Genomic DNA, 27,555 nt, shown 5'->3' with positions numbered 1-27,555 from the left:
CATGGAATGGAGCAATAACATAGTGCTCCAATAACCCCGATGCGATAGTACGTGGACTATCAGAAATCGCTATCGGCGATTCCAACACTCCAATTCTAGGCTCCTTCCATTTTGATCTGGCATTGCGATAACAATTGTAGACCCGATAACCTTTCCACTCTTCTCTATAATGGTTCAGGTTTGGGTTGTCAGTGTAACTACTATATTTTTGTCAAGATGAAATAACACAACTTGGTTTGGCCACTGCTTTGGGTTTTAAACAACGACTATGATAAAGTATAAACATAGTAATAACATATTTGGAAATTCAAAATAGAAGGGTAAGAGAATTTTCATTTCCAAAGTTAGCTCTGAGTGACCTTTATTAGAAACATATCACTTTCAAATGTTATTAAAATGCAATCCACCTTCAAACATTATTAAAATACAATACTACAAAGTAATCAATTTGGGCTAGGACTCTTCCATCTAGGAGTCTGTAGTAGTCCAACAAAGTATACACATCGGAAAATAGAGAACTGCAAGCAGTTTCAAACCAAGTATACACATCAGAAAATAGAGAACTGCAAGCAGTTTCAAGTAAAAATTTCCTACGAATCCAGAAAGTTGCGCAAATGATAGAATCTACGCTACTCGTCATTAAATTTGGCAATGTTGCACTCGGTCATTGCAGTGGATCTGGATTTCTCGAAGTAGGCAATATTTACAGTTGAGACTTGAGACATTTTGTGTTCTGGTAAATTGGCTATTTCACCTACACCAACAAATTAACGAAGGTGATTACCATCAATATCTACATTTAAAGATTTTGTGAATAAAAGAACTGCAGAGTAACTTTGCAATCAAAAGTAGAAACCATGCTAGCTTTTTGAGTGCGCCTGTTTTGCGAATTGTTCTCCAGGGAGTCTTGACTTCATCTAATTACATCCGCATTGGGGTAAATGCATCGACCTGTGCCACCCTCCATGTTCTGTTCAATGATCTCAATACACACGAATTTATCGGCAATCGCTGTCGACAATTTCACATGGATCGGAGCAATAACATAGTGATCCAATAACCTCGATGTGATAGTACATGGATTATCAGAAATCGCTATCAGCGATTCTAATACTCCAATGTTAGGCTCCTTCCATTCTGACCTGGCATTGCAATAACAATCACGGACCCCATAACCTTTCCACTCTTCTCTATAATGGTCCAGGTTCGAGCTGTCGAAGTAACTACTATATTTTTTTCAAGATGAAATAATACAACTTTGTTTGGCCATTGCTTTGGGTTTTAAACAGTGACTATGATAAAGTATAAGCACAGTAATAACATATTTGGAAATTCAAAATACAGGGGTAAGAGAATTTTCATTTCCAAAGTTAGCTTCGAGCGACCTTTATTAGAAACAGATCACTTTCAAACATTATTAAAATGTAATCCACCTTCAAACGTTATTAAAATGCAATCCTACAAAGTAATGAATTTGGGCCGGGACTCTTCCATCTAGGAGTCTGCAGTAGGCCAACGAAGTATACACATCGGAAAATAGAGAACTGCAAGCAGTTTCAAGTAAAAATTTCCTACGAATCCAGAAAGTTGCGCAAATGATAGAATCTGGGCTGCTCGTGACAGAATTTGGCAATATTGCACTCGGTCATCGCAGTGGATCTGGATTTCTCCGAGTTGGCAATCTTTACAGTTGAGACTTGAGACGTTTTGTGTTCTGGTAAATTGGCTCTTTCACCTGCACCAACACATTAACAAAGGCGATTACCATCAATATGTACATTTAAAGATTTTGTGAATAAAAGAACTGCAGAGTAACTTCGCAATCAAAAGTAGAAACCATGCTAGCTTTTCGAGTGCGCCTGTCTTGCGAATTGTTCTCCAGGGAGTCTTGACTGCATCTAATTACATCCGCATTGGGGTAAATGCTTCCCATATTGGCTTCATGATCAGTGATCGAATTAGGCTTTGTTATAGCCTTTCCGGGTACAATGCTTTCTATTGATGCCGCTCGCTGAGCACCGTGCACCATTGTAGGAAATGTAAGTTCAAATGCCTTGATCATCAAATTAGTTACTTTCCAAAAAGACTAAAGGTTATTGTGAGCACAATAATTTACATTTACCTTGGCCATGCCTGCTCTTGTTCCTGCTGGTGACGTGGGTTTCTTGAAATTCCCTGGTTTAGAGCATGCTTGGCCGCTATGAAATGAATCATTTTGATGTCCATGTCTAGTGACATCCGATCCCATTGAATGTAACCGTCCACATGTTGAGGTGTCTTTCTTTGTCCACATAACTATTCTTCTTAAATTTTATGAATGTGATTCTGTTTTTGACAAATCTAAATTTGGCATTGATATTGTTAAGTGTGAAGCCAAATTCACAGAGGATTCCAGATTAGATCTTTTCAATCTCCAGGATTCTAGATCTTTCTACACCGCCATTAGTTTCTAGAATCACATCCAAGATTCTAGAACCTCCTACACCACCAGTGGTTTCTAGATCATTTCAGATCTCCATTCGAATTACACACAGGATTCTAGATCCTTCTTCTGCCTCTATAAATTTGTAATTTCTCTGGCCAAGGAAAGCAAGCCAAGGCCCAATTCTGTTATGTAATGCAAAGTGATTTCTGTTCTCCAGCGTTTGTTTTATGTATTTGGCTCTTTCTGATTGAGTAATCATGTTTCTTCTCCATTTGTCTATCTCTGTGAATTATTCTCTGCTATTTTCGTTTAAGTTTCTGAGTATAAGTCTGATGTTAGTTATGTATCCTCTGATCTAACAACTGGTATCAGAGCATGGTTTGAATATCCATGGTGCAAGTCTCTTAGTGCCATCGCCTTGTTCTGGGAACGTTTGTTAAAACATTGGTTGTTACTCTTGGCGTTGTTGAAGGGTATGTCTAGGAAATAGCTGAGGAACGCTGGAACTAAAAGATAGTTGTTGCAAGAAAAACAAGGTCGTGGATCTATGTTGAAACATGTTGCTAGAGTTTGAAAAGTGGAGATCCATGGAGTTTGGAGTTAAAATGTGGTGTTTGTAAGTTTTTCTTACATCAATTAAAATGTGGTGTTTGTAAGTTTTTCTTACATCAAGCTGTCACGTATACGTGAAGTTTTTTTTCAAACCAACATATGTATGTGTGAAATGTGAAAATGTCAAAAAAAATTATATATGTTTTTATATTTATTATAAAGCATATATAATTATATGTTGGAATTTTGAAAAGTATATTTTAAAAAGGAGCAGGAATTTTTGAAAAGGGTATTTTAAAAGGAGGAAGGTCATTATTAGTAAATTTTAAAGAGTAATAATTAAAGTTTTATTTTTAAGTGGAGCTTTTTTTGTTTTGGGGTGTGAATTTGATTGAAAATGGAGACAACAATTGTAGATATGGAGAAGTTGAGCGGCGTTAATTTTTCCCTATGTTAATCACAGATGGAGAATATACTGATTTTAAAGGATCAATATTTGCCGATTGAGGGCACAACAAAGGAACCCTCATCAATGACAAATGAAGAGTGGAATAAGCTAGATAGAAAGTCAATTGCAACAATCCGCCAATATTTAGCAAAGAATGTTTATTTCAATGTGTCAGGAGAAAAGACGGCTAAAGGATTATGGAAGAAGCTCCATGATCTATATGAGAAGAACACAACATCAAACAAAGTGTTCTTGATGAAGAAGCTTTATAATCTCAAAATAAAGGAGGGTGCTTCAGTTTCTAAGAACTTGAATGCATTTAATATTATTACTAATCAAATTGCCTATGTTAAAATCATTTTACATGATGAAATTAGAGCTATTTTGCTAATGTTTTCTATGCCAGACAGCTGTGAAAATTTAATTGTAGCTATGAGCACTTCAACAACTACAGGGACCCTCAAGTTTGATGATGTCAGCAGCAGTTTAATGAATGAGGAACTGCGACGCAAGTCAATTGCGGAAAGCTAGGGAGGAGAGGCTCTAGCTCTAGCTGATCGTGGTAGGAGAATGGATCGACGCTGGCAAGGGCGATCAATATCGAGAGGCTGATAAAAATAAAGGAGAGTAAGGATCATCTGCTTTCATTGTGGCAAACCCAGGCACATGAAGAAAGAATGTCGATTCTGGAAGAAAGGACAAAAGGATCAGAAACCATCTAGTACAAATCACAAGTCATCTAGCACAAATGAAGGTGAGACTACTGCTGTAGCCACATATGGTGATGTGGTGTTTACTGTTTTAGTAGAGGATGCATGTGTATAGACATCTAGCAGTGGCTTTGATTAGATCTTTGACTCTAGGGCATCTCACCATGTAACCCCATGCAAAGATAGTTTTGTTTCATATAATCCCAGTGATTATGGTAGAGTGCATTTGAGGAATAACAATTTTTGTCGTATTGTTGGAATGGGAGATGTCTAGATCAAGATGAATGATGGACAAGATATATTGTTGAAACAGGTCAGACATGTACCAGAAATGTGCATGAGTTTAATTTGTATGGGACAACTCGATGATGAAGGTTATTCAACAAGCTTTGGAAAAGGAGGCTAGAAAATTAGCAGAGGTGCATTGGTCATGGCCAAACGACCCAAGACAGGGACATTATACACATTGAATACACCGATAGGAAAATCAGATTTGGCTATTGTCACAAAAGAAGGAAATTTAGCAGATTTGTGGCATAAGCGTTTGGGTCACATGAGCGAGAAGGGCTTAAAAATCATTATTGGTAAAAATTTATTGCCGGGTTTGAAATCCTACAATCTTGATCTCTGTGAGCATTGTATATATGGTAGACAAAGAAGGGTTTAATTCCTTAGAGGTGGCCATGACAAAAAGAAAAATGTGTTAGAATTGGTACATTCGGATGTGTTTGGGCCTGTTAACATCAAGTCGTTAGGAGGAGCATCATATTTTGTAACATTTATAGATGATGCATCCAGGAAAGTTTGGGCATATCCTATGAAAAATAAAAGTGAAGTGTTTGGAATATTTCAAAAATTCCATGTTGCTGTTGAAAGAGAGACTAACAAATTGCTGAAGTGTTTAAGAATAGATAATGGTGGAGAATATTGCTCAAATGCATTTAAAGAATATTGTAACAGGTTTGGCATAAAGCATAAGAAGACTGTGCCTAGTACTCCTCAACAAAATGGTGTTGCAGAAAGGATGAATCACACCATTATGGAAAAGGTGCGAAGTATGTTGTCCAATTCTGGTTTGGAGAAGAATTTTTGGGTTGAAGCAGTCAAGACCACTTGCTACCTCATAAATAGATCTCCAACTACAGCCTTGGATTGCGGTATCCCTGAAGAAGTTTGGACTGGTAAGAATTTGAATTATTCTCACTTGAAAATCTTTGGATGTGAAGCATTCATACATATTCCCAAAGAAAATAGAACCAAGCTAGATGATAAATCTATGAAATGCATTTTTTTGGGATATGCGGATGAAGATCTTGGTTATCGTCTATGGCATCCACTGAAACATAAAATTATTAGAAGCAGGGATGTTATATTTAAAGAGTCAGAAATGTTCAAGAGGACTGTAGGTGAGTTGGAGTTCAAGAAGTTTATTGAGAATTTTGAAGAGTAGTAGGAGAACATACCACCAATACAAGAAAATGAACAACAAATTCAGGAGCATGAAGAACAACAAGTGGAAAATAATGAACAAGAAGAAGAAGGAATCTTGCAGGAACCTTTACAAGAGATTCAACCTGACAATGCACCACCATAGTGGGTTTGTAGATCTTCTAGGCCTCATAAGCCTTCACAAAGGTATATCCTCCTTCAAACTATATTTTGTTGACTGATGAAGGTGAACCTAATTGTTTTCAAGAAGCTTGTAATGTCGAGCACAGTAAAGAATGGAAGAAGAAATGAACTCTTTGCAGGAAAATAAAACTTGGGAGTTGGTAAACCTCCCCAAAGGTAGAAAGGCTCTACAAAACAAATGGGTGTAAACAATGTAAACTTTGAAGCGGGAACTATAAACTCAAAACGGGAACTCTGGCCCAAAAACCCCCAAAAAAACCACAAAAACAGTGCTCAAAATGAAAAGTGTGTATACTGGAACGATGTTTTTTTTTTTAGGTGTCAATTTTGCGGCTGTTTTAAAAATGGCAGTGACTACAAAATTTTCTACGAAATTTTCCTGCAAAATATAGCTTCAGAATGAAAGTGTTGATACTGGAATAATGATTTTTTTTTTAGGGTCAATTTTCATACTTTTTAGAAAATGATAATAAAACCAATTTTTTATGTCTCAAACAAAGTTAAATTTTAAGGAAAAAACACATTAATGTTTCTGGTAGAATATCATTTTTCTTTCCTAAGTATAAATTTAACATGTTTTCAACCACAACATGCTAGATACAAAAGAAATTGAAATTTTTTCAACTATAAAACTAAAAAAACATGACATTATGAACAAATTATATCACTGAATGAATTCAAAAGTCTTTATTTGTACACTGAATAAAACAGACATTATATCTCTAATTTGATATTGCATTGTAGATATTTAAACAATAAAATTTATCATACTTAAGACATAATCCAACAACATAAAAATGCTTCATAACTTCTCATTTAACAAAATATGGAAAACATTAATTTTATTTGAAGATACGATGCATACATTCTTCTCTTTCATCAACTAGTGCCCCATCTGAGTTCACATGCATGCCCAACATTCTAGGTTTCAAAAGTCTTCTAAATCTACGACTGGTTTCAGCAGACTCCCATGTCAACACTGTTCCTTCTGGTAACAACCTTTTCAGAATCTTTGTCATCTTGAAGCGAAGAGTTCCTCTCTACCTCCCCTACCCCCTAACCCCCCGCCCTACCCCTAGTAAAATGGTGGTCAACGAAGAATGTTGGGGCATATAGTTCTGGATTTATATCGCTATAATTGTGGTGTTGGTTTTTTTTTGGCAGGTTTAACCTCTGGCTTGAGGTTTGGCCTCATGTCATTCATCTTGATGGATTTGGAGGTCCTTTTCCAGTGCGCGGTAGGAGAGATGTACGGAAATATATCACGAGATCTCACGCCGTGTAAATTTGATTCAAATTAAGATTTAGATATTTGTGCAACCTCCTTAGTCTCATCACTGATACTGTATCACAGCAAAATGATTGTGAAATAAGCTGCGGCTAATAAACAAATACCAAAAAAAAGAGTTTGCCTTGCAGTACAATGAGATCTAGACAGGCAACCATGGAAAACTAAATCAAATAAATATATCTGCAGGAAACCTGAGCAAAGATCTTAAACCATTCATAATATCGGTTCAATTTCACAATCATATAAACACCCAGCACAAACTTTGAATAAATGGATCTGCACGAAAGCTGGGCCAAATTGGAGCAATATTAAATTCCTCTGCACAAACTTTGAATAAATGGATCTGTACGTTAGAATTGGCCCAGCTTTCGTGCAGATCCATAAAATGAAATCAATTCTACATACTATATAAACCCTAAAAAGGTTGCAAACTTATACTTGAAATAACCTGTGAGATTGCCCAAAGAAACCAAATTTTGAATGGACATGCCCCACATAAAATGAAATCAATTCTACATACTATATAAACCTGAAAAGACTTGCAAACTTATAATTGAAATAACGCCTAAGATTGCCAAAAGAAACCTCACAATAGCCATTTGCATATCGTTCTGAATCCCGGTTATCACTACGTTTTGTTTGTTAAAAGGAAGATGTATGTATAATAGCTATCAACTATGTTAATCTAATTTAGAGAAGCAATCATAGTGGGTAAACAATGGAGAGGAAACAATCAACCGCAGAGTTAAATGGTGTGGCATCGCTCCATTTCCTCTGCCCCTTAAACTGTATCAGTAATCCCCATTCCTCTAATGTTGGGGTTCTTTACGCACACCAAGATGTAGCTGTTGGTGAATTTGAGTCTTTGGGCTAGGTGTTAGTAACTTTTGTATAGAAACCGCTCAATATCTACAGAAACCCGCTAGTTGGGTGGCCAATCTATTGTTGTTGTGGTCACTCTTTCATTCATTTGACTGGGAAGCTCCCCAGGCATAAAAGCGGACCACCTAGACATGGAAAAAAGTTTCGAGTCACATTGGTAAAGGTTGTGCCATTAGATGCGAGTCGCAGGCCAAGCCTGCTCCAAAATCTAATGTTATTTGTTTGGATTAAAACCTTTAACTGTTGTTGCTCGTATTAGGAGGTGGAATAAGGTGGAATTCCTCTATCATTTAATAGTGATCTAAATTTGGTCTGGGCTCACAATGTATGGCTTTGAATGGTGTCGCTCCGTTTCCTCTAACTTTCATGTCCATTTAATCCATGATTATGGTAATTGGTCAAATCAATAGCACACTCTCTATTTTTTTTTACGTTCAATCCACTATTATGGTAGTTGGTATGAAATGGTGCAGACAAGGTTTCTCTCGAATCAATGGTGCGATTACTAAAATTGATTTTTATCAATTATTAACATTGTTATAATTATCACCCATCATTGTGTGACGAAAATTATCCGTGATCTAATCACACTTATATAAAATTAATGCAACTCGAAAATCCTTGAGTACGATTAGACAATTGAGATCAAATTTAGATAATAAACTAAAGCAATGTGATTAAAAATACCCACCCTTGAAAAACATGCAAGCTTCGACGACTCTTAGAGTGGAATCTGAAGGCGATTATTTCGGAGAAAGAATTCTTTGGACGACAACCAATAAAATGGGAATGACAGATTCTACAAATTTCTATAATGGAATGGTGCTCGAGGCGGCTATCCTCAGCATAGCAGAAGATCGCTCGGGGGTGTGGAACAGCTGAGAGGCTCGCACTTTGTTTACAGGTCTCCCCCCACGTCTAGGTAGTGCACTGTCGGTAGCCCTGGCCCGAAATATAAAAAAATTATCATTGGAACTCTATCTTTGGTCAAGTCAAATAACAATTAGATTATTCATTGACACGTAGGAACTGTATCTATTGCCAAACATTTTCCCAATATCATTGGCTGTCATGCACAACATACATTCTTCCTCTCACGGTCATCTGAGAACACTAGAAAAATGTAACAGTGAAACTTCCTGTCATGCCTGCCTGCATTGAAACGATTGTTTAAAAACTCACCACTCAGGCAGCTTACATTGAAAATTCATTCTAAAAGTTTTCCACACATTAAAATATGTACGTTAATAGCATCGGGTCGATTCCGGGAATCGACCCGCCGCCGGTCGGGCGGGGCGGGGCGGCCCGGGGGTGGCGCTGCGCCGCCCCGCCCCGCCCGACCGGCGGTGGGTCGATTCCCGGAATCGACCCGTTTCCACACATTAAAATATGTACGTTTCTTTAATGTGTTTTTTACGTTATACTTAACAACACCCGTCAGACTGAGATTCTCCTCCTTCTACTGCTTCATTCTGCAATATTCGGGTTTCTGGTTTGACCTTCCTCTTCCAGATTGCTAACGATGGATGTGGACGATTCAGTATGCTCATTATTTTGTTTCTCGTCCTCATTTTCATACTTGATGTTGAAAAAAAAAGCACCCAGCGGCGATCCTAGGCCATTAGCACGACCGAATGCTCTGGTACAGAAGTTATTGCGCGACATGGGCGGAGAGATCGACTCCAATCCAGGAACCTTGAACAATGTCAAAACTAGCATGCGAGCACCCGATCTTGGAGGTTCATAGGTAACCAGGACGGTCGACGGTAAAACTAATATTGCAGCGCAAAGAAACAAACATATTCGTGAGAGTTTCCATTACCAACGACATTCTGTGTCGACAAATTTGAAGGTCAAAACAAGGGACGCAATCTTGATACCTATTCCGGCGGAAAGGAATTGCACACTTAACCTGCACAACGTAGCGATTAACAGATTAGTATTTGTTATTAAGAAATTAATTAATGGATTATGCGCGCCATTTTATCGAAAATTTGTGTTGAGTTCAGGCGGGCAAATTATAACATACAGGTGAAGATATTCGCCTTCAGGAGCGTCGGGATCCGTCATAACCTGCTGACAGTTTTATGAAAAAAATTAATAATATGACTTTCAACTTGAGGAAATACAAAGAAGTAAAGAAATATATTTAGTAACACATTGATTAAATTGGGAATTAAAGTTACTGATGCTACTAAACACAGGTTGGAGGAGGTTTGCTGTAAGTGTACATCTAAAGGATCGATTCCGTGTTGAACATTGATAGGCGGGCGTTGGACTTCATCAAACCCAGGTATAAACCAGCGTATGGGAGCAACGTACAAAGTAAGGAAGAAACACATTCCCTTTGAAGCAGCAACTTAGACTTACGAATCAAAGGCAGCGTAGACATATTTCCTTTGGAGCAGTGTTATTGGTGATTTGGCGTTGAGTTGTTTTTTTTTTTTAAATTAGGATTTTGTGCCCTAGTAGCGTTAAAGTAGCAAGGGAAATACAAATCCTAATGAAACTACATGAACCATGGTAATTTATTATTGTGTCATGGATAAATTGCATTGGAGCAACGTTGTCTCTTCTGTATTGAATGGTGTGGCTGGAGTAGGTTTATCATTAATCATTTGCCCAACGCTAATGAAATTTTCCTAGCATTAAATTATAGAGCAACGTAATAATTTATGGAACATCAATATGACATCCACAATAGCATTGGGACAGTGTTCGGGAAAAAAAATTTAATGTAACTTTTACAGCAACATTAGTATTATCGTTGTTTTTTTTTTACAAAGAGTGTTGGTGTTAATAGTTGGCAGTGTTAATAATATATTGGAAACATTTCACTGGAAATGTTATTAATACACGGTTTACAATACGATGTAACATTAATGCCTCCAACATTATTTCAAATGCCTCCAGCGTTATATACATACATGTCTCTAACATTTAAAAATTCCTCCAACGACATTTACAAATTCCTCCAACGTTATTACAAATGCCTCCAACATTATATGAATACATTCCTCCAGTATTTAATACACACATGCCTCCAGCATTGTGACAAATTCCTCCAACGTTATACATATAAATGCCTCCAATGTTATAGCATTATTACAGTGATGCTCTAATGTTTAATGCATACATGCTCCACTATTAGAGGGTAACCCTTGATGAAGTCCAACGCCCGCCTATCGATGTTCAACACGGAATCGATCCTTTAGATGTACACTTACAGCAAACCTCCTCCAACCTGTGTTTAGTAGCATCGGTAACTTTAATTCCCAATTTAATTAATGTGTTACTAAATATATTTCTTTACTTATTTGTATTTCCTCAAGTTGAAAGTCATATTATTATTTTTTTTCATAAAACTGTCAGCAGGTTATGACGGATCCTGACGCTCCTGAAGGCGAATATCTTCACCTGTATGTTATAATTCGCCCGCCTGAACTCAACACAAAATTTCGATAAAATGGTGCGCATAATCCATTAATTAATTTCTTAATAACAAATACTAATTTGTTAATCGCTACGTTGTGCAAGTTAAGTGTGCAATTCCTTTCCGCCGGAATAGGTATCAAGATTGCGTTCCTTGTTTTGACCTTCAAATTTGTCGACACAGAATGTCGTTGGTAATGGCAACTCTCACGAATATGTTTGTTTCTTTGTGCTGCAATATTAGTTTTACCGCCGACCGTCCTGGTTACCTATGAACCTCCAAGATCGGGTGCTCGCATGCTAGTTTTGACATTGTTCAAGATTCTTGGATTGGAGTCGATCTCTCCACCCATGTCGCGCAAGAACTTCTGTACCAGAGCATTCGGTCGTGCTAATGGCCTAGGATCACCGTTGGGTGCTTTTTTTTTCAACATCAAGTATGAAAATGAGGACGAGAAACAAAATAATGAGCATACTGAATCGTCCACATCCATCGTTAGTAATCTGGAAGAGGAAGGTCAAACCAGAAACCCGAATATTGTAGAATGAAGCAGTAGAAGGAGGAGAATCTCAGTCTGACGGGTGTTGTTAAGTATAACGTAAAAAACACATTAAAGAAACGTACATATTTTAATGTGTGGAAACGGGTCGATTCCGGGAATCGACCCGCCGCCGGTCGGGCGGGGCGGGGGGCGGCCCGGGGGTGGCGCTGTGCGCCCGCAGCACCACCCCCGGGCCGCCCCTCCCCGCCCGACCGGCGGCGGGTCGATTCCCGGAATCGACCCGCTGCTATTAACGTACATATTTTAATGTGTGGAAAACTTTTAGAACGAATTTTCAATGTAAGCTGCCTTAGTGGTGAGTTTTTAAACAGTCGTTTCAACGCAGGCAGGCATGACAGGAAGTTTCACTGTTACATTTTTCTAGTGTTCTCAGATGACCGTGAGAGGAAGAATGTATGTTGTGCATGACAGCCAATGATATTGGGAAAATGTTTCGCAATAAATACAGTTCCTACGTGTCAATGAATAATCTAATTGTTATTTGACTTGACCAAAGATAGAGTTCCAATGATAATTTTTTATATTTCGGGCCAGGGCTACCGACAGTGCACTACCTAGACGTGGGGGGAGACCTGTAAACAAAGTGCGAGCCTCTCAGCTGTTCCACACCCCGGAGCGATCTTCTGCTACGCTGAGGATAGCCGCCTCGAGCACGATTCCATTATAGAAATTTGTAGAATCTGTCATTCCCATTTTATTGGTTGTCGTCCAAAGAATTCTTTCTCCGAAATAATCTCCTTCAGATTCCACTCTAAGAGTCGTCTAAGCTTTCATGTTTTTCAAGGGTGGGTATTTTTAATCACATTGCTTTAGTTTATTATCTAAATTTGATCTCAATTGTCTAATCGTACTCAAGGATTTTTGAGTTGCATTAATTTTATATAAGTGTGATTAGATCACGGATAATTTTCGTCACACAATGATGGGTGATAATTATAACAATGTTAATAATTGATAAAAATCAATTTTAGTAATCGCACCATTGATTCGAGAGAAACCTTGTCTGCACCATTTCATACCAACTACCATAATAGTGGATTGAACGTAAAAAAAAAATAGAGAGTGTGCTATTAATTTGACCAATTACCATAATCATGGATTAAATGGACATGAAAGTTAGAGGAAACGGAGCGACACCATTCAAAGCCATACATTGTGAGCCCAGACCAAATTTAGATCACTATTAAATGATAGAGGAATTCCACCTTATTCCACCTCCTAATACGAGCAACAACATTTAAAGGTTTTTTTTTTGTAAACTGAGGCAAAATTCTATTACTAAAAAGAAAGATTACATACACAGACAGGTCGCCACCCGCCCAGAAGGGAAACAAAATAACATTAGATTTTGGAGCAGGCTTGGCCTGCGACTCGCATCTAATGGCACAACCTTTACCAATGTGACTCGAAACTTTTTTTCCATGTCTAGGTGGTCCGCTTTTATGCCTGGGGAGCTTCCCAGTCAAATGAATGAAAGAGTGACCACAACAACAATAGATTGGCCACCCAACTAGCGGGTTTCTGTAGATATTGAGCGGTTTCTATACAAAAGTTACTAACACCTAGCCCAAAGACTCAAATTCACCAACAGCTACATATTGGAAAAGTTCAAAAGAGGTGAAATTTCCATCAAGAGTCTGGTATGTGAAAGAAAGAGAGAGCACAACTGTGATTTTCGCATTGATTTTTAAGTTAATTATTATTTTTTGAAAAAAAAAAGTTGTTATTATTATTTTTTTGACATGAAATTCATAAAAAAAACTATTATTTGACCTTTTTTAGTTAATATTTTTGTATAAAAAGTGTGATTTTGACATGTTAATTCTAGCAAAAAATTATCAAAACGTGTAGTTTTTTTGTTATATTTATGTTAAAAATGGTTATTTTTTATGTCCATTGTTAAAAAATGTTGTTCTTTAGAAACAATTATTTCATGTAGATTGAAAAATTAATTAAGGATGTCTAAATATGTAGATTATCTAAAATTCAAACTATCGACTTTCTAATTTAAAAACGCAAAACAATAAAAACCCCACTAAAAAAAAAAAAAAATTAAGATAGAGAACAAGAAAATATGAATACAATGACAACTTCAAAAACTATCAAATTTAGAAAATAATTTTTTACATTTCACATACTAGAAAATTTAAAGTCAAAAAATAGGTCTTTTAAAAAAAGGGTGTGATGCAGAATACTCACTTTTTAAAATCGGGATGAAAATCACTACCATTCACTACCATTCTAAAACTTAATGCACATGAAAAAAATTAAAGTTCCAAAAACCATGTTCTAAAAAAAACATGTGTATTCTGCATCAACACTTTTGAAAATCGGGTCATTTTTTTGCCACCTCTACAAAACGGGTAACAGTATCAGTTCCCGTTTCAAAGTTTACATTGTTTGTATAGGATTAAGCATGAAGGTGATGAAAAGAAAGAGAGGTATAAAGCAAGACTAGTGGTGAAAGGTTTTGCCCAAAAAGAAGGTATTGACTTCACTAAAAAAATTTCACCTGTTGTTAAAATGTCATCCATTAGAGTCATTCTTGGTCTAGTTGCTGCTTTAGACCTAGAATGTGAACAATTAGATGTAAAAACTACTTTCCTTGATGGCGAATTGAAGGAAGAAATTTATATGGAGCAGCCAGAAGGCTTCATAGAAAAAGGCAAAGAAGGCCTTGTTTTTAGGTTGAAGAAGAGTCTCGATGGGTTGAAGCAGGCACCTCGACAATGATACAAGAAATCTGATTCAGTCATGTTGGAACATGGTTTTCAGAAGTTGGAAGCTGACTATTGTGTCTATATCAAGAGGTATGATCAAGGAAAGTATATCATATTATTGTTATATGTGGATGACATGTTGATTGTTGGGCATGATAAGAATAAGATCAATAGGTTGAAGAAAGATTTGGGTAGCAAATTTGCAATGAAGGATTTGGGACCAGCATAACAGATATTGGGCATGTGGATTATGCGTAATAGGAAAAGAAAAGGGTTGTGGTTGTCACAGGAAAAATATATCAAGAAGGTGCTTGACAGGTTTAATACAAAGGATGCCAAGCCAGTTGGTACACCCCGTGCGGCCCACTTCAAGCTGAGTACTGAATTATGTCCTAGTAATGAAAAAGAGAAAGAAGAGGTGAGCAAAATTCCTTATGCTTCAGTAGTTGGCAGTTTAATGTATTCCATGGTATGCACACGACCAGACATTGCATATTCAGTGGGAGTAGTGAGCAGGTTCCTTACCAATCCAGGCAAACAACATTGGCAAGTAGTAAAATGGATTTTAAGGTATCTCAAGGGTACTAGTCATTTTTGTTTATGTTTTGGTCATGATAAGACTGTGATTGAAGGATTTACAGATGCGGATATGGCTAGAGATATGGGTACCATAAAGTACACTACAAGTTATTTGTATACATTTGCAGGTGCAGCAGTATCTTGGGTGTCAAGGCTACAAAGAATAGTAGCTCTCTATACAATATAATTAGAGTACATAGCTGCAATATAAGCTTGTAAAGAGATGTTGTTGATGCAGCGATGCCTAGGAGAGATAGGAATAAAGCAGGACAAGTATGTGTTATATGGTGATAGTCAGAGTTCCATTCACTTGGCAAAAAACCCAGCATTTCATACAAAAACCAAGCACATTGACTTAAGGTACCATTGGATCCGACATGTGTTGGAGGAAGAGTAGTTATCCTTGGAAAATATCCATACAGATAGGAACCCTACTGATATGCTCACTAAGATTCTACCACGAAATAAACATGAGTTATATAGAGGCATGGTAGGACTCGGTGTGACTTGATGACTCTTATTTGGCTTCAAGTGGGAGAATGTTAAGTGTGAAGCAAAATTCACGGATGATTCCAGATTAGATCTTTCTAGATCTCCAGGATTCTAGATCTTTCTGCACCGCCATTAGTTTCTAGAATCACATGCAGGATTCTAGAACCTCCTACACTGCCAGTGGTTTCTAGATCATTTCAGATCTCCATTTGAATCACACACAGGATTCTAGATCCTTCTTCTGCCTCTATAAATTGTAATTTCTCTGGCCAAGGAAAGCAAGCCAAGGCCCAAGCTTGTTATGTAATGCAAAGTGATTTCTATTCTCCAGTGATTGTTTTATCTATTTGGTTGTTTTTTATTGAGTAATCTTGTTGTTTCTCCATTTGTCTATCTCTATGAATTATTCTCTGCTATTGCCGTCTAAGTTTCTAAGTATAAGTCCGCTGTGTGTTATGTATGCTCTGATCTAACAGATATAATCGTCTGATAATTGAGATAACTATTGACATCATGTACAGAGATTTGGAGAGGCTCGTTGCCATCGTTGTAACACCAGTAGGCTGCTCCTGCAAATATGGCTATTACGTCTCCTCTCCTCACTCGCCTCACTTTCTGACTTGAGTCTTCTTCTTCCTCGCCCTCTTCTTCCCCTCGTCTCTCTGACCTGCGCCTTGATCGCCCTTGAAACGAAGATTCGTCTTCTCTGTAAGTCTCCGGACACCCCGGGAACACAATGCCCAGTCTGCCCTCACCTGCACATGCACATATAGAAGCAATTATAATAATAATAACAAATTTAGGGAATCATGCGACATACAGAAAGAAGTTGTATTATTAGAGTACCTCGGTGAACATAAAGCAGCAGAGGGGCGTTGGGATATTGAGGCAGCGACATGGCGCCCCTTTCGATCGTCTTTCTGAAGAAGGCAACGCCTGCGCACTCCAATTCCTCGTTGTCTTCTGGGTTCGACAACTCGAAAGTGCCACCTTCCGATCTTAACGATTCCGATTCAGACGGTTCGTGGGTGCTTAGCCGCTGCAGCCTCCGACATGCTGATGATCTTTCATCATGCCGGTATTCCTCCTCCCGTCCATAACGAAAGCCTCTTCTTCGCTGGGCAGTGACAGGGGATAGCGAAATAAGAAGAAATGAAAAGTAGAGCATCAGAAGCGCTGATCCCACTCTCATCCTTCGCTCCATTTCGGAACCAAAGGTTTTGCTCGACGGACTGCTGCTTGCTTTTACTCAATCCAGTGCCTGTGTAGTGTATAATTATGAGCGAATAACCTGGTTTCATACGTTTCAAAATGCAAAGAGACATCAGTTTCAACGCTTTTTGGCATTAATTTTTTAATTTCATTTTTTCTTATCATTTTTTCTAATCCCATATAGTGGGGGAGAATGCCAACAGTCAAGCATTTCATGATTAATGATGGGATAACTGCATGTTGTCAGGTTGCGCATATGGAAGGAAAATTGTTGTTCCATCCTATATTGTTTCATATTCTTTTTATTTTATTTTTTAATATTATTTTTGTTAATCCTTATACGTGGAGATAAATGAGAGGCACAATAAAATTTTAATCTCATTTGGTAAAAAATTAATTTAAGTAGGGTTTAAACACCTCTTTTAGATATGCAAGGAAGTTATGGCTTTTAATTTCAGTCATTGATCTAGTGGAGACTACAAGAATATACTGGCATCTTTGAATTCAGGCCATCCCATCAAAAAGATTAATTAAGAAAATGATTAACTCGCCAATTCTGATAATAAGAACACCTATCAGCATAAATATATTAATCTTTGTTTATTTTTGAAAGCATGGTAAATACAAAATTGCCTCATTGTAAAGTAAAGTGAATACAAATTACAAATTAAATATAGAACTTATCACTTAGAGATGAGACATTAAGCCAATATTTATTTTCAATTATTTTAAAAATCAATATAAAAAATATTTAATTTCTTTTATTATATTAATATTTTTTTTTATCACTAAAACATTATGATATTATAAAACCAATATTCATTTTCAATTATTTTACAAATCAATATAACAAATATTTAATTAATATAAAAATATTTAAAATATTTGATTACGTTTTAATTTTGTAAATAGTGTGAAATATTAATATTTATTTTTGTAAGCATGGTAAATGCAAAATTGTCTCGTTATAAGGTAAGGTAATACAAAATTACGAATTATATATAGAACTTATCACTCACATGAGACATTAAACCAATATTTATTTTCAATTATTTTAAAAATCAATATAAAAATATTTAATTTTTTTTTTTTTTTTATATTAACATTCTTTTTTATCACTAAAACATTATGATATTATAAAACCAATATTCATTTTTAATTATTTTACAAATCAATATAACAAATATTTAATTAATATAAAAATATTTAATTATATTAATATTTTTAAATTTTGTAAATACGGTGAATAAAAGGTGTCACCATTATAATTAGAAAAAAAAGTGAATCATCAAAATTATAAAGTTAAAAAGATGATGTTACTTAGAATTTCTTTCGAATAGAAAAGTTGGCCATAACCTAAATTCATAAATTCAATTTTGGTGTGAAGAAAATAAACAATTATCAAATTCAACATTCACAAATTGGTATTCAAAAATCAAGTACAACATTCAAATTGTGACCAAAACTTATACTCAAAATCAAATACAACATTCAGATTATGAACAACTTGGAGATCAAAAGGTTTTTACAGATTGTTTGAAAGTAAGGGACGATGGAAAGAAAAGAGCCAACCAACTTGGAGATTAGGTACTTATTTTGACGAAAGGGTTCCTATAGCATTAACAATAACCTTAAATACTCATAGACAAAAAAAAAAAAAAAAGAATTAGACAACCAATGCCATGATGAAACCAAAGTTGTCATAGAAGGGTCAAGGGTTGTTTGATAATCACCACATACCTTGAACTGCTACCACTGTTAATAATGACCATCAAAAATTTCCATCTTTAATCATATTTACTATATACTGTGAAGCTAGTGAGGCTAATTTAGGATTTTGTTATTTGAGTGAATGACAGGTAAACAACTCGAATTGTGATAAACATTCTACTAAACTCAATATGTATCTGGATTTCATCACTTGGAAGGACCAAATCACAAACATATGACAATTACAACTATGTCTCCAATCATTGTATCAAATAATAATTTCTCAATTCAACCTAGTATAATGTCCCCAATGATTGTAAAGAAGAAACAAACTCTCACCAAACGTTCAAGGAGCAAAGCCACAATCATTAAAAACAATAAAAACTAGTTTTGTTTTCAATTAACATGATATTTCTATAGCTCTAACCTCGGGTTTAGGTCGAGGTTTCTTAGGGACCGTAACAATTGTAACCCTTACCTAGTCCACCATGGAATTTTCCGGGAAGCGGAAACACCAAAGACATTTTCTGTGAGAGTGCTCATTATATTGTCACTTATCATTTTTTTGCTCTTCTTCTTTCCTGTGTTCAAAACATATCTTTAAAAAATGACCTTCTTTTAGCTTCATCTTTACCTCCTCCTTTTTCAAGCATGTCAAGAATGACAGGTAAAATCAAGTGCGAGTGTTTTAGGCAGCATTACAATGGAATAGGTGTTTGGTGGACATTGTTTCTGACTACATTTTCAAGCGGGGGTTATCCAAGACTATGTACTGAAATTGTACCTCGACAATGGATGGCAACATGGGCCACACGGCTTACATGTAGGAAGGTACCTATGTGTCAAAGAAGAGTTGATTCAGGCTACTATTGTGGCAGAGAGAAGAGTAGTGGCAGAGAGGTTGGTGGGTTTTCTGAGGTAACTATCGAGGAGGTTCCATCCGCAACACCCTTGGATTATGAAAATTGCACTAAGACTATGCCTGTTATTCCTTTTCCAATGCAACCTTTGGATCGGAAGAAGGTAGTGCATTCAAACCATAAGAAGGTGAAGGCATATGCTAGATAACCACCCCTGGTATTGAGCGATAGTGAATTTTTGGACAAGTGTGGAGAGACTCCGGCATAAAGCATTACTTAGCAGGTGGAATCATATGCAAATGATAGGGGAAAAAGAAATGAAATGGGCAAAGGAGTGATGGTTTCTGATTTTGAAGTATAGGCCGAAGGTAATCCAATTATTCGACACATGGTTTTGTTTCCATTTTCTCACTGAAGAGGATGTAGAGAGTATTCTTTAAGAATAGTGGATTATGGGGAGGTGATTTTTGTTCATGGAGTAGTGGAAGGTGGGCTTCAACTCTTTTGCAATTATCCCATGAAGAAATATTATTTGGGTCAAATTAGGTAGCTTACATATAGAATTATGGAACCGAGTAACGATGGAAGAGATCGCTAACATAATCAACAGGTACTGTTATTGGGAAGATAGTTGTTTTGATCAACTAGATAAAAAATTGTCATGGGTTCTGGCGGATGTTGATCATGGTAAAGGGATGTTGGAAGAATTGGATGTATGTTGGAAAAATTTCACTCTTAAGCTCCAAATTGATTATTGGGGCTTGTCATATAGGTGTTTGAAATCCCATCAGACTAGACATTTTCTTGCAACATGCCAATCTTTTGGAGAGCAGAATATATGAACTTGTAAATCATTTTCGAGAGAATTCTCACATGGCGGTCCTATGGAGCATGCAGCTAAAGAATTAATAACCAGTATGGGTGCTCTTCTAGGTCACTCTAAACTGACTTCAGTGAATGAATGTGCATTTTTTTCTAAATCATTGAATGTTTCTCCAATTCCAATTACTATAATTCGAATACATTTTATGGGTCTTGGGGTTTGGTTATGTGAGAATTGTTCTGTCCCTATTACAAGGGTTGATAAGGGTATTGAGGATTAGGTTGAGGCTAGTGAGTGTCAGACCCTTCCTCATATGTCTTTTTCGGTGCCCTTTCTAACATTGGAGATGGACAATTTTTGTATCCATGACACTGCTTTGTTTGAATTACCTTTTTTTAATGAACATTTTTCAATTTAGTCTACTAGGACTGTCAAGTCATCTCCATTTCCATCCCTTGATAGAGAGTTATTTTTGGTCCTTGATTCAGTTGAGGAATTAGAGCCTCTTATCATCAAGAGGTCCTTCTTTGATCCAATAAAGAATTCGGGGGTGCAACCCTCTTTCTATAATGTTACAATGAGAGGGAAGATATATCCAAGATTTAGAAAGCTCACCGAGTGTAATCGTTTGGAGTGTTCTACGGACATGGAAGGTAGTCTAAGCCCTCATCCCATGTTTTCAGTCGATGAGGCATATACTATGGGGAAAATGTCGATATCGGATGTATATGGTGCCTGATACCTTAGAGGGGATAATCTAGAGTGCCCCCATGATTACCATTTCCCTTAATATAAGGGGTTTGTTAACTAAACCGAGAATTAATTCACTTAGGGGTATATGTCAATTATATAACATGCCTATGACTTTTCTACAAGAAACCATGGTGGATGGAGATAACACATGGGGGGCTATGTTAAAGATATATCCCGAGTGGAAGGTTTGTGCAACAAGTGCTATTTAATTATCTGGGGGTCTTGGGATGATGTGGAACCCCGAACATTTTTTGTTGAAGTCTTTCCATTTCTATGCAGGCATTATCTTAATAGGCTACATGTCAAGATGAAGCCATAGAATTCGTATAATTGATACCCATGCTCCATATTATGGGTAAGATTTTTTGTAACAAGATTATGAGTTTGGGTATCTTGAATCTTAGTTCTTTGATTGTGGCAGGGGATCTAAACTTTTCCTTGGTAGATGAAGAAGTTTGGAAACATAAGATGAGAGCTAATAATCTCACATCCATTTTTGAAAGGATACTGGTTTCATCCACGATGGTCGATGTCGTGATAGTTTCATTGGCCCCTACATGGAAGAATGGGAGCGCCAATGCCGAGGGAATTTCGATATGTCCTAACAAGTTTTTGAGAAGTCAAAATATTTATAATAATTTCTTAGAGGTGGAATCTAGCATTATACCTCTTTTTATATCTAATCATTTGCTGATTATGTTGGAATGGAAAGTCATGGAGGATAGTAGGACTTTTCCTTTTAAATTCAATCCTAGATGGTTACAGATGGCATATTTCGATGCTCCGGTTCGCAAAGTCTGGAATATGCCTTCCCTTGACTTGTTCATTTCGCTAATGGTGATTACGCATCATAGACTTAAAAACCTAAAAACAAAAGCACGCAAATGGAACAGTAAGAGAAAAAGGGAGGAACTGATCAAGTTAATGGAGATTGAGCACAGTTTGGAAGTACTGAATGACATAAGTAATCCTCTATATTTTTCAATGTCGTATCATGATAAGATAATTGAGCTGGAGAGAGGAAGAAGTAAATTTTGAAAGCACAAGAGGAAGATATAAGAATGAAGAGTAGGGCCACATGGATAAAAGTAGGTGACAGAAATACAAAATATTTCCATGCAAAATTTAACATAAGGAAACACCATAATCACATTCAGTACATCTGGGATGAATAAAGCAATGGACATAAGAGTCAAGAGTCGATGGAAATGGCTGCAGTTTCACATTTTAAAAACAATATTTAGCAAAGTCACATAGATATGAGGACTAGATAGTATTTATTGACATGATATCAAATAGGATTCATCAAGAGGATAATGAGAGTTTGGGACAATCGATCACAGCCAAAGAACTATTGAAGAAACCAAAGTGTCCAAAAGAGAAAAGAATGGGATCGAATGGCTAGAGCATAGAACTATTTATATTTTTTAAGGATTTGGTTCTTAATGTTATATTACATGTGGCAAAGGAAATTATGCGTAGGAGATATATTTCGGGGGCCCTTAATGCCATGTTTATTGTACTCACTCCTAAGAAGAAGGCAAAAACATTTGTTGATTATAGACCCATTCCATTTTTTATAACTTATATAAAGTGATTTCTAAATTGGTAGCTAAAAGAGTTAAATCGATAGTCTGTAATTATAACTCTAGAATAGTTTGGATTTATGGAAGGAAGATAAATACAAGATGCCATTGGAATAGCACAGGATATGATCCATACTATTAAATCTCGAGAACAAAATTCATGTCTTCTTAAAGTGGATTGGTTAAAGAATATGACTGCATTTACTAGTATTTTTTTATTTTTAATACTGATCAAATTCGGTATGAGCATTCATAATTCTAAATGGATTATGGGTTGTATTAAAACAACAAATTTTATAGTCACTAACAATGGTCTTCCATAGATGTTTTTTTGGAAAGTAGGGGGTTGTGACAGGGTTGAGCACTACCATCCCTACTATTCCTGGTGGTTATTGATACATTGAGTAGGAAGTGGATGGATTCAAGGGAAAAATGAATCATTAGAGGGGTTAAAGAATCCAAGCATATACAGGTAACACATCTAATGTTTGTGGATGATCTTCTATTTAGAGAACAAATTTCTATTAAAGAGTGGTCAATTTTTAATAAATGCATCAAGCTATTTGGAGATGAATTGAGAATAATGATGAATGAAATGAAATCAAAATTAATTCATAACGGTAAAATGGAAATGATTCTGGAGGAAATTAGAGTTGTTTGGATATATTCCATACATCATGCTAAAGGATTTACTTATTTAGGATTCATCTTAAAAACATGTGGATACAAAATCAAGGACTGGGAATGGTGAATTGATAAGCTCAAATATAAATTAGATTCCTACAAACACAAATGGATGACATTAGTGGGAGACTGATGATGCTTAAATATGTTTTACAAAATTGGTCAGTATTCTAGATGCATCTTTTTTTAGTATCAAAGGAAATCACCAAAAGGATAATATTAGCTATGGGACATTTCTTATAGACCAGGCTTCATAATGTAGAGAAAGTAGGTAAAATACAACTGATTCATTGGTAATTGTTAACAAGATTGGTGGAGGATGGAGGTTGGGGTATTATTGATCCTGTAACTTTCAATAAGGAACTCATCATCAAGAATAGGTGGAGGGCTACTGTGGGAGAAGGTATTTGGGCTGATATTGTCAAGGAAAAATATATATATGGACAATCATTTTTGAATTGGATCACTCATGGGGAAAGAAAGAAAACTCAAAGATCATTTATTTGGAGTAGTATGTTTCAAAAGCTACAGATATCAATGGGAAATGTGTGTTGGCCAATGGATGACAGAGCTAATATTAAAGTGGGATTAGATGCTCTTATGGGCATGGTGGGGTATCACTCGTTACCGGTGAGTATTCTCAATCATATTCATAATAAATATATTTATCATCATAATATGGTTATTCATTATAGGTCTAATCAGTTTGATCTTCAAGAATGGTATGAGGTAGAGGAATTGGAATTTCCTATAGGATGCATTGCTCAATGGGAGAATTATATCTATACCCTTAGAAATGTTGGGATAATGAGGACCAGATGGGATGGGTAGGCACACTTAATAAAGGAAGCATGGTGGTAAAAGACATATATAAGAATATGCCAAGTGAGGACAAGGGATATGGATTCCAACTTGTTTTTCAAATCTTATAGAAATGTAAAATCCTTAATAAAATAAAATGTTTTTGTTGGCTGACCATTCATAAAAGGATATTGACATGGTAGAATGTTTTAAGCATTGCATAGTACAGAAAAATTCACTGCATTATGGGGTGTATTGATAGTGTAAAAATGGTTAGGAATTAATCAGATACAAATCTATGGAAATGCTAAGGGCATTATAGAATGGGTAAAGGGCCAAAATGATTTCAACCCACCATTTTTAATTAATTGGATGAATCATATCAAAACCTTGGAAAAGGCCTTTCAACAAGTAAAATTAGACTATATCTATAGAGAATATAACTAGGATGCAGGTTTTCTTTCAAAGAGAGGTATAAGAAGGGAAATAGGTAAATTTTATTTTCTTCCTTTGTCTAAGGAGTCATGGATAATGTAGGTACTATCAACTATTCATAATGACAGACAAGACCTTTTTTGTTTTACTGTGCCTAGGAATTGATAGGATTGTAATGTTTTTTGGGCAATAGAAGAAGGGTAACAAGGTTGTTTGAATAGCACAAGTTTGTACATTTTATTTTGTGTAACAATGGGTGCAGGTTGGTATTAAGACTTTTTTAGAGAAAAAGCTATCTGTAGCTAAAGATTGACATTTTTTGTATACCATTGATGGTAAGGATGATAGTGTAAGTTGTTGAATGTACTACATTTAAAACTTAAGAGTACGATTTTTTTCTACTGAAGAAAAAAATTAAAAAAAAAATAGATTAGAAAAAAATTAGCTTTAAATATCAATAAAACCAAAAAATTACTAACGCCCACAATGAAAACCTCGATATTGATAAGAACCAAATATCCTAGCAATTATTCAACATTGTTGGATGGTAGGTAATGAGGTTTGGTAGTCAAAGACCGATTCATTGAGATTCTCTACAAGTGTACGTTGCACCATGAAAGGTTTACTCCTTCTATGTGAAGCACGTGATGGGTGCAACTTGGGGGAAGAATATATCACTAATCAAAAACTATACCAGACAGGGAAATTACTCACTACACAAAATTGTGTAACCCAATCAATATTATAAAAAATACGGTCATCTTACACCTCCTTATTTTCAACCTCTTTCTTCAAACCAGCCAATACCAACAAATAAAAATGAGGCACCTAATATCAACAAATCTAGAAAATTTGTAACGAAAGGAATAAAACTTTGTAATAGGCATGATGAATACTTGGAGGATCAATTTTTGGTCCTCCATTTGAAAGTGATGAAGATGGGGTCTTTAACTTGAGCTAGGGTTGAAGTTGGCACTAGGGTTTTGACTTAGGGTACCATGGTGGGATGCACAAGGGGGAGTGTTTCTCCCTCCTATAGTCAGGTAGTTACAAAGGGAAGTAAGGACACGAGAAGGAAGAATTTCAAAAAACCTCTGGAGAAGGTATCAGAGGCAAGAAGCAAAGGAACATTTGGAAGAAACGGACTTCAGGATCAGCAAGGGGATCAATAGGAAACAAGTAAAGAAAAGGAGAATCAAGGCAACAGTGAAAAAATGACTTCCATAAGGACAACTGGGGTCTGCAAATTCAAGTTTAGTATTATTCCGTGGGTCATATTGAGCGATCAAACGATACAAGCACATAGGGATCATATGACGGAACATGTGATCATATGCATGTTCATGGGGTTATGGCCGACAAAGAGGACATTACACTTCTGGATAAGGAGCCATTGGAAACTGAAGGGGAAAATACATCTACAACTGGGTTCTAAGGGCTTCTTCATAATGGTGTTCACAAGCCTAGAGGACAAAGACAAAGTGTTCAAGGGGGGGCATATTTCTATGCTCCGACAAGACTCTACATGTAGCCATGGATGATGAACTTTGTGCCAGAATGTGAAACATTCACATTAGTACCAGTTTGGATCTACTATACTCCCTTCCTGTTGATTATTGGCTACCAGAATCTTTGAAAATAATAGGTAACAAGCTGGGGCATTTTCTAAAGATCTCAGAGGCAATATTGAAAGGAAAATATACCTCTTTTGCTTGAATATGTGTGGAAATGGACTTATCTGGAGCCCTTCTAGAAGAGATAATTTTAGAAGTCTATGATGAAGAATGGGTGAAGACTGTGGACTATGAGCACATCCCATTTAGGTGCCGCAAATGCCATGAACATGGGCATCTATTTAGAGATTGCCTAATAATTAATATGGAAGGTAATGGGAAAACTACTGTGGATAGAGATCATGAGGGTTTTACCAAGGTTAGGGGAAAAGGGAAAGGGGGTAAACATCCACACAAGAAGATAAATGAGGATAGACATACAAGACACAATAGTTTCAATATCATAGAGGAAGAAGAGGGGAACAAGGATACAATACAAGACATGGAGAAAATAACCAAGGAGCAAGAAAAGGAAGTTGACATGGAGGATATCATAGTAAACAACCAACAAAGGGATGATCTACCAAGCTGTATGGAAATCAGTAGGGAGTAGGAGATGACTCCAAGTGAAGCGGGAATGGAGGACCATGAACTACAGGAGATTCTAGACAGGGAGAATCTAGATCTAGAGAAATTTCTGGAAGAAGGAAATATCATAGGAGTGGACTCCCTACCAAAAGAGGATTATGATAGAGTACAACAGTTCTTTCTATGGAGGCCACAATCGAAGGGAGCTGGAGTCAAAAGAAACCATGAAATCTAGGAACTAAGTGGGGTCAAAATGATGGAAAATTCACAGGTACAATCTCCAAAGAATTCAGGTAGGAAAAGAGGAGAAAAAGAGAGAATGAGCTACTGAACGAATGTGGAAAACTGTTGATCAACTTAGGTAAGATGAAAGATCTATCCAGTTATTCCTTTACTAACCTTTCTTAATGAAGCTCACAACCTAGAATATTAGATGCATAGGAAATACAAGGAAACAAAGAAATTTCAATAACAGAATGAAAGAAGAAAAACCAGATATGGTTTTTATTTAGGAGACAAAATGTTCGATGGATAAGATAAGAGAAATTCATAATAAGTAGTTAATCAAGTATGAGTATCTAGAGGTTAAGGCAAATAACTCGGTAGGGGGGATTCTCACATTGTGGGATCCATAGAAATTTGGAATCCTGGATGCTGAAAGATCCATAAATTATCTTTCCTTGGTATGTCAACCTATAGGTGATAAGGAGATATACATGTTTACAAATGTTTATGGACCTCAAAAGCAAGCAGACAAACTCAAGCTTCTCACCTCCCTAGAGGAACTAAGAGCAAGACATCCTAATATGCCATGGATTATTGCA

At 36.4% G+C, this 27,555-nt stretch overlaps 2 protein-coding genes across 2 annotated transcripts; both read right to left on the bottom strand.

Annotated features, from left to right (window-relative positions):
- Positions 1-9,407: 9,407 nt before the first annotated feature.
- Positions 9,408-10,010, bottom strand: LOC149240204 (CEN-like protein 1). The gene is made up of 3 exons (XM_089370104.1): positions 9,970-10,010; positions 9,821-9,852; positions 9,408-9,712 (listed from the first exon to the last, which is right to left on the bottom strand). The coding sequence occupies exons 1-3, from the start codon at positions 10,008-10,010 to the stop codon at positions 9,408-9,410; spliced, it is 378 nt and encodes a 125-aa protein (XP_089226230.1).
- A 6,169-nt stretch (positions 10,011-16,179) lies between these two features.
- LOC149240203 (11S globulin seed storage protein 2-like) lies at positions 16,180-16,930 on the bottom strand. The gene is made up of 2 exons (XM_089370103.1): positions 16,573-16,930; positions 16,180-16,481 (listed from the first exon to the last, which is right to left on the bottom strand). Exons 1-2 carry the CDS (start codon positions 16,928-16,930, stop codon positions 16,180-16,182), a joined length of 660 nt encoding a protein of 219 aa, XP_089226229.1.
- Between the last annotated feature and the right edge of the window lie 10,625 nt (positions 16,931-27,555).

The sequence above is a fragment of the Pinus tabuliformis genome, chromosome 8, assembly GCF_031772625.1.
Source record: "Pinus tabuliformis cultivar Carrire ecotype Pingquan chromosome 8, CPIR1, whole genome shotgun sequence".
NCBI lineage: Eukaryota > Viridiplantae > Streptophyta > Pinopsida > Pinales > Pinaceae > Pinus > Pinus tabuliformis.
Note: the sequence above shows the minus strand (reverse complement) of the source record. Positions and strands in the feature narration are given on the sequence as shown.

Bases quoted from the DNA above. Each gene is read 5' to 3' on its own strand.
- LOC149240204 (XM_089370104.1), bottom strand. From the start codon at position 10,010: ATGACGGATCCCGACGCTCCTGAAGGCGAATATCTTCACCT. The intron at 9,853-9,969 runs GTATGTTATAAT...TACGTTGTGCAG, and splicing joins GAAGGCGAATATCTTCACCT to GTTAAGTGTGCAATTCCTTT. The intron at 9,713-9,820 runs GTATCAAGATTG...CTGCAATATTAG, and splicing joins ATTCCTTTCCGCCGGAATAG to TTTTACCGTCGACCGTCCTG.
- LOC149240203 (XM_089370103.1), bottom strand. From the start codon at position 16,930: ATGGAGCGAAGGATGAGAGTGGGATCAGCGCTTCTGATGCTCTACTTT. The intron at 16,482-16,572 runs GTACTCTAATAA...GTGCATGTGCAG, and splicing joins GCTGCTTTATGTTCACCGAG to GTGAGGGCAGACTGGGCATT.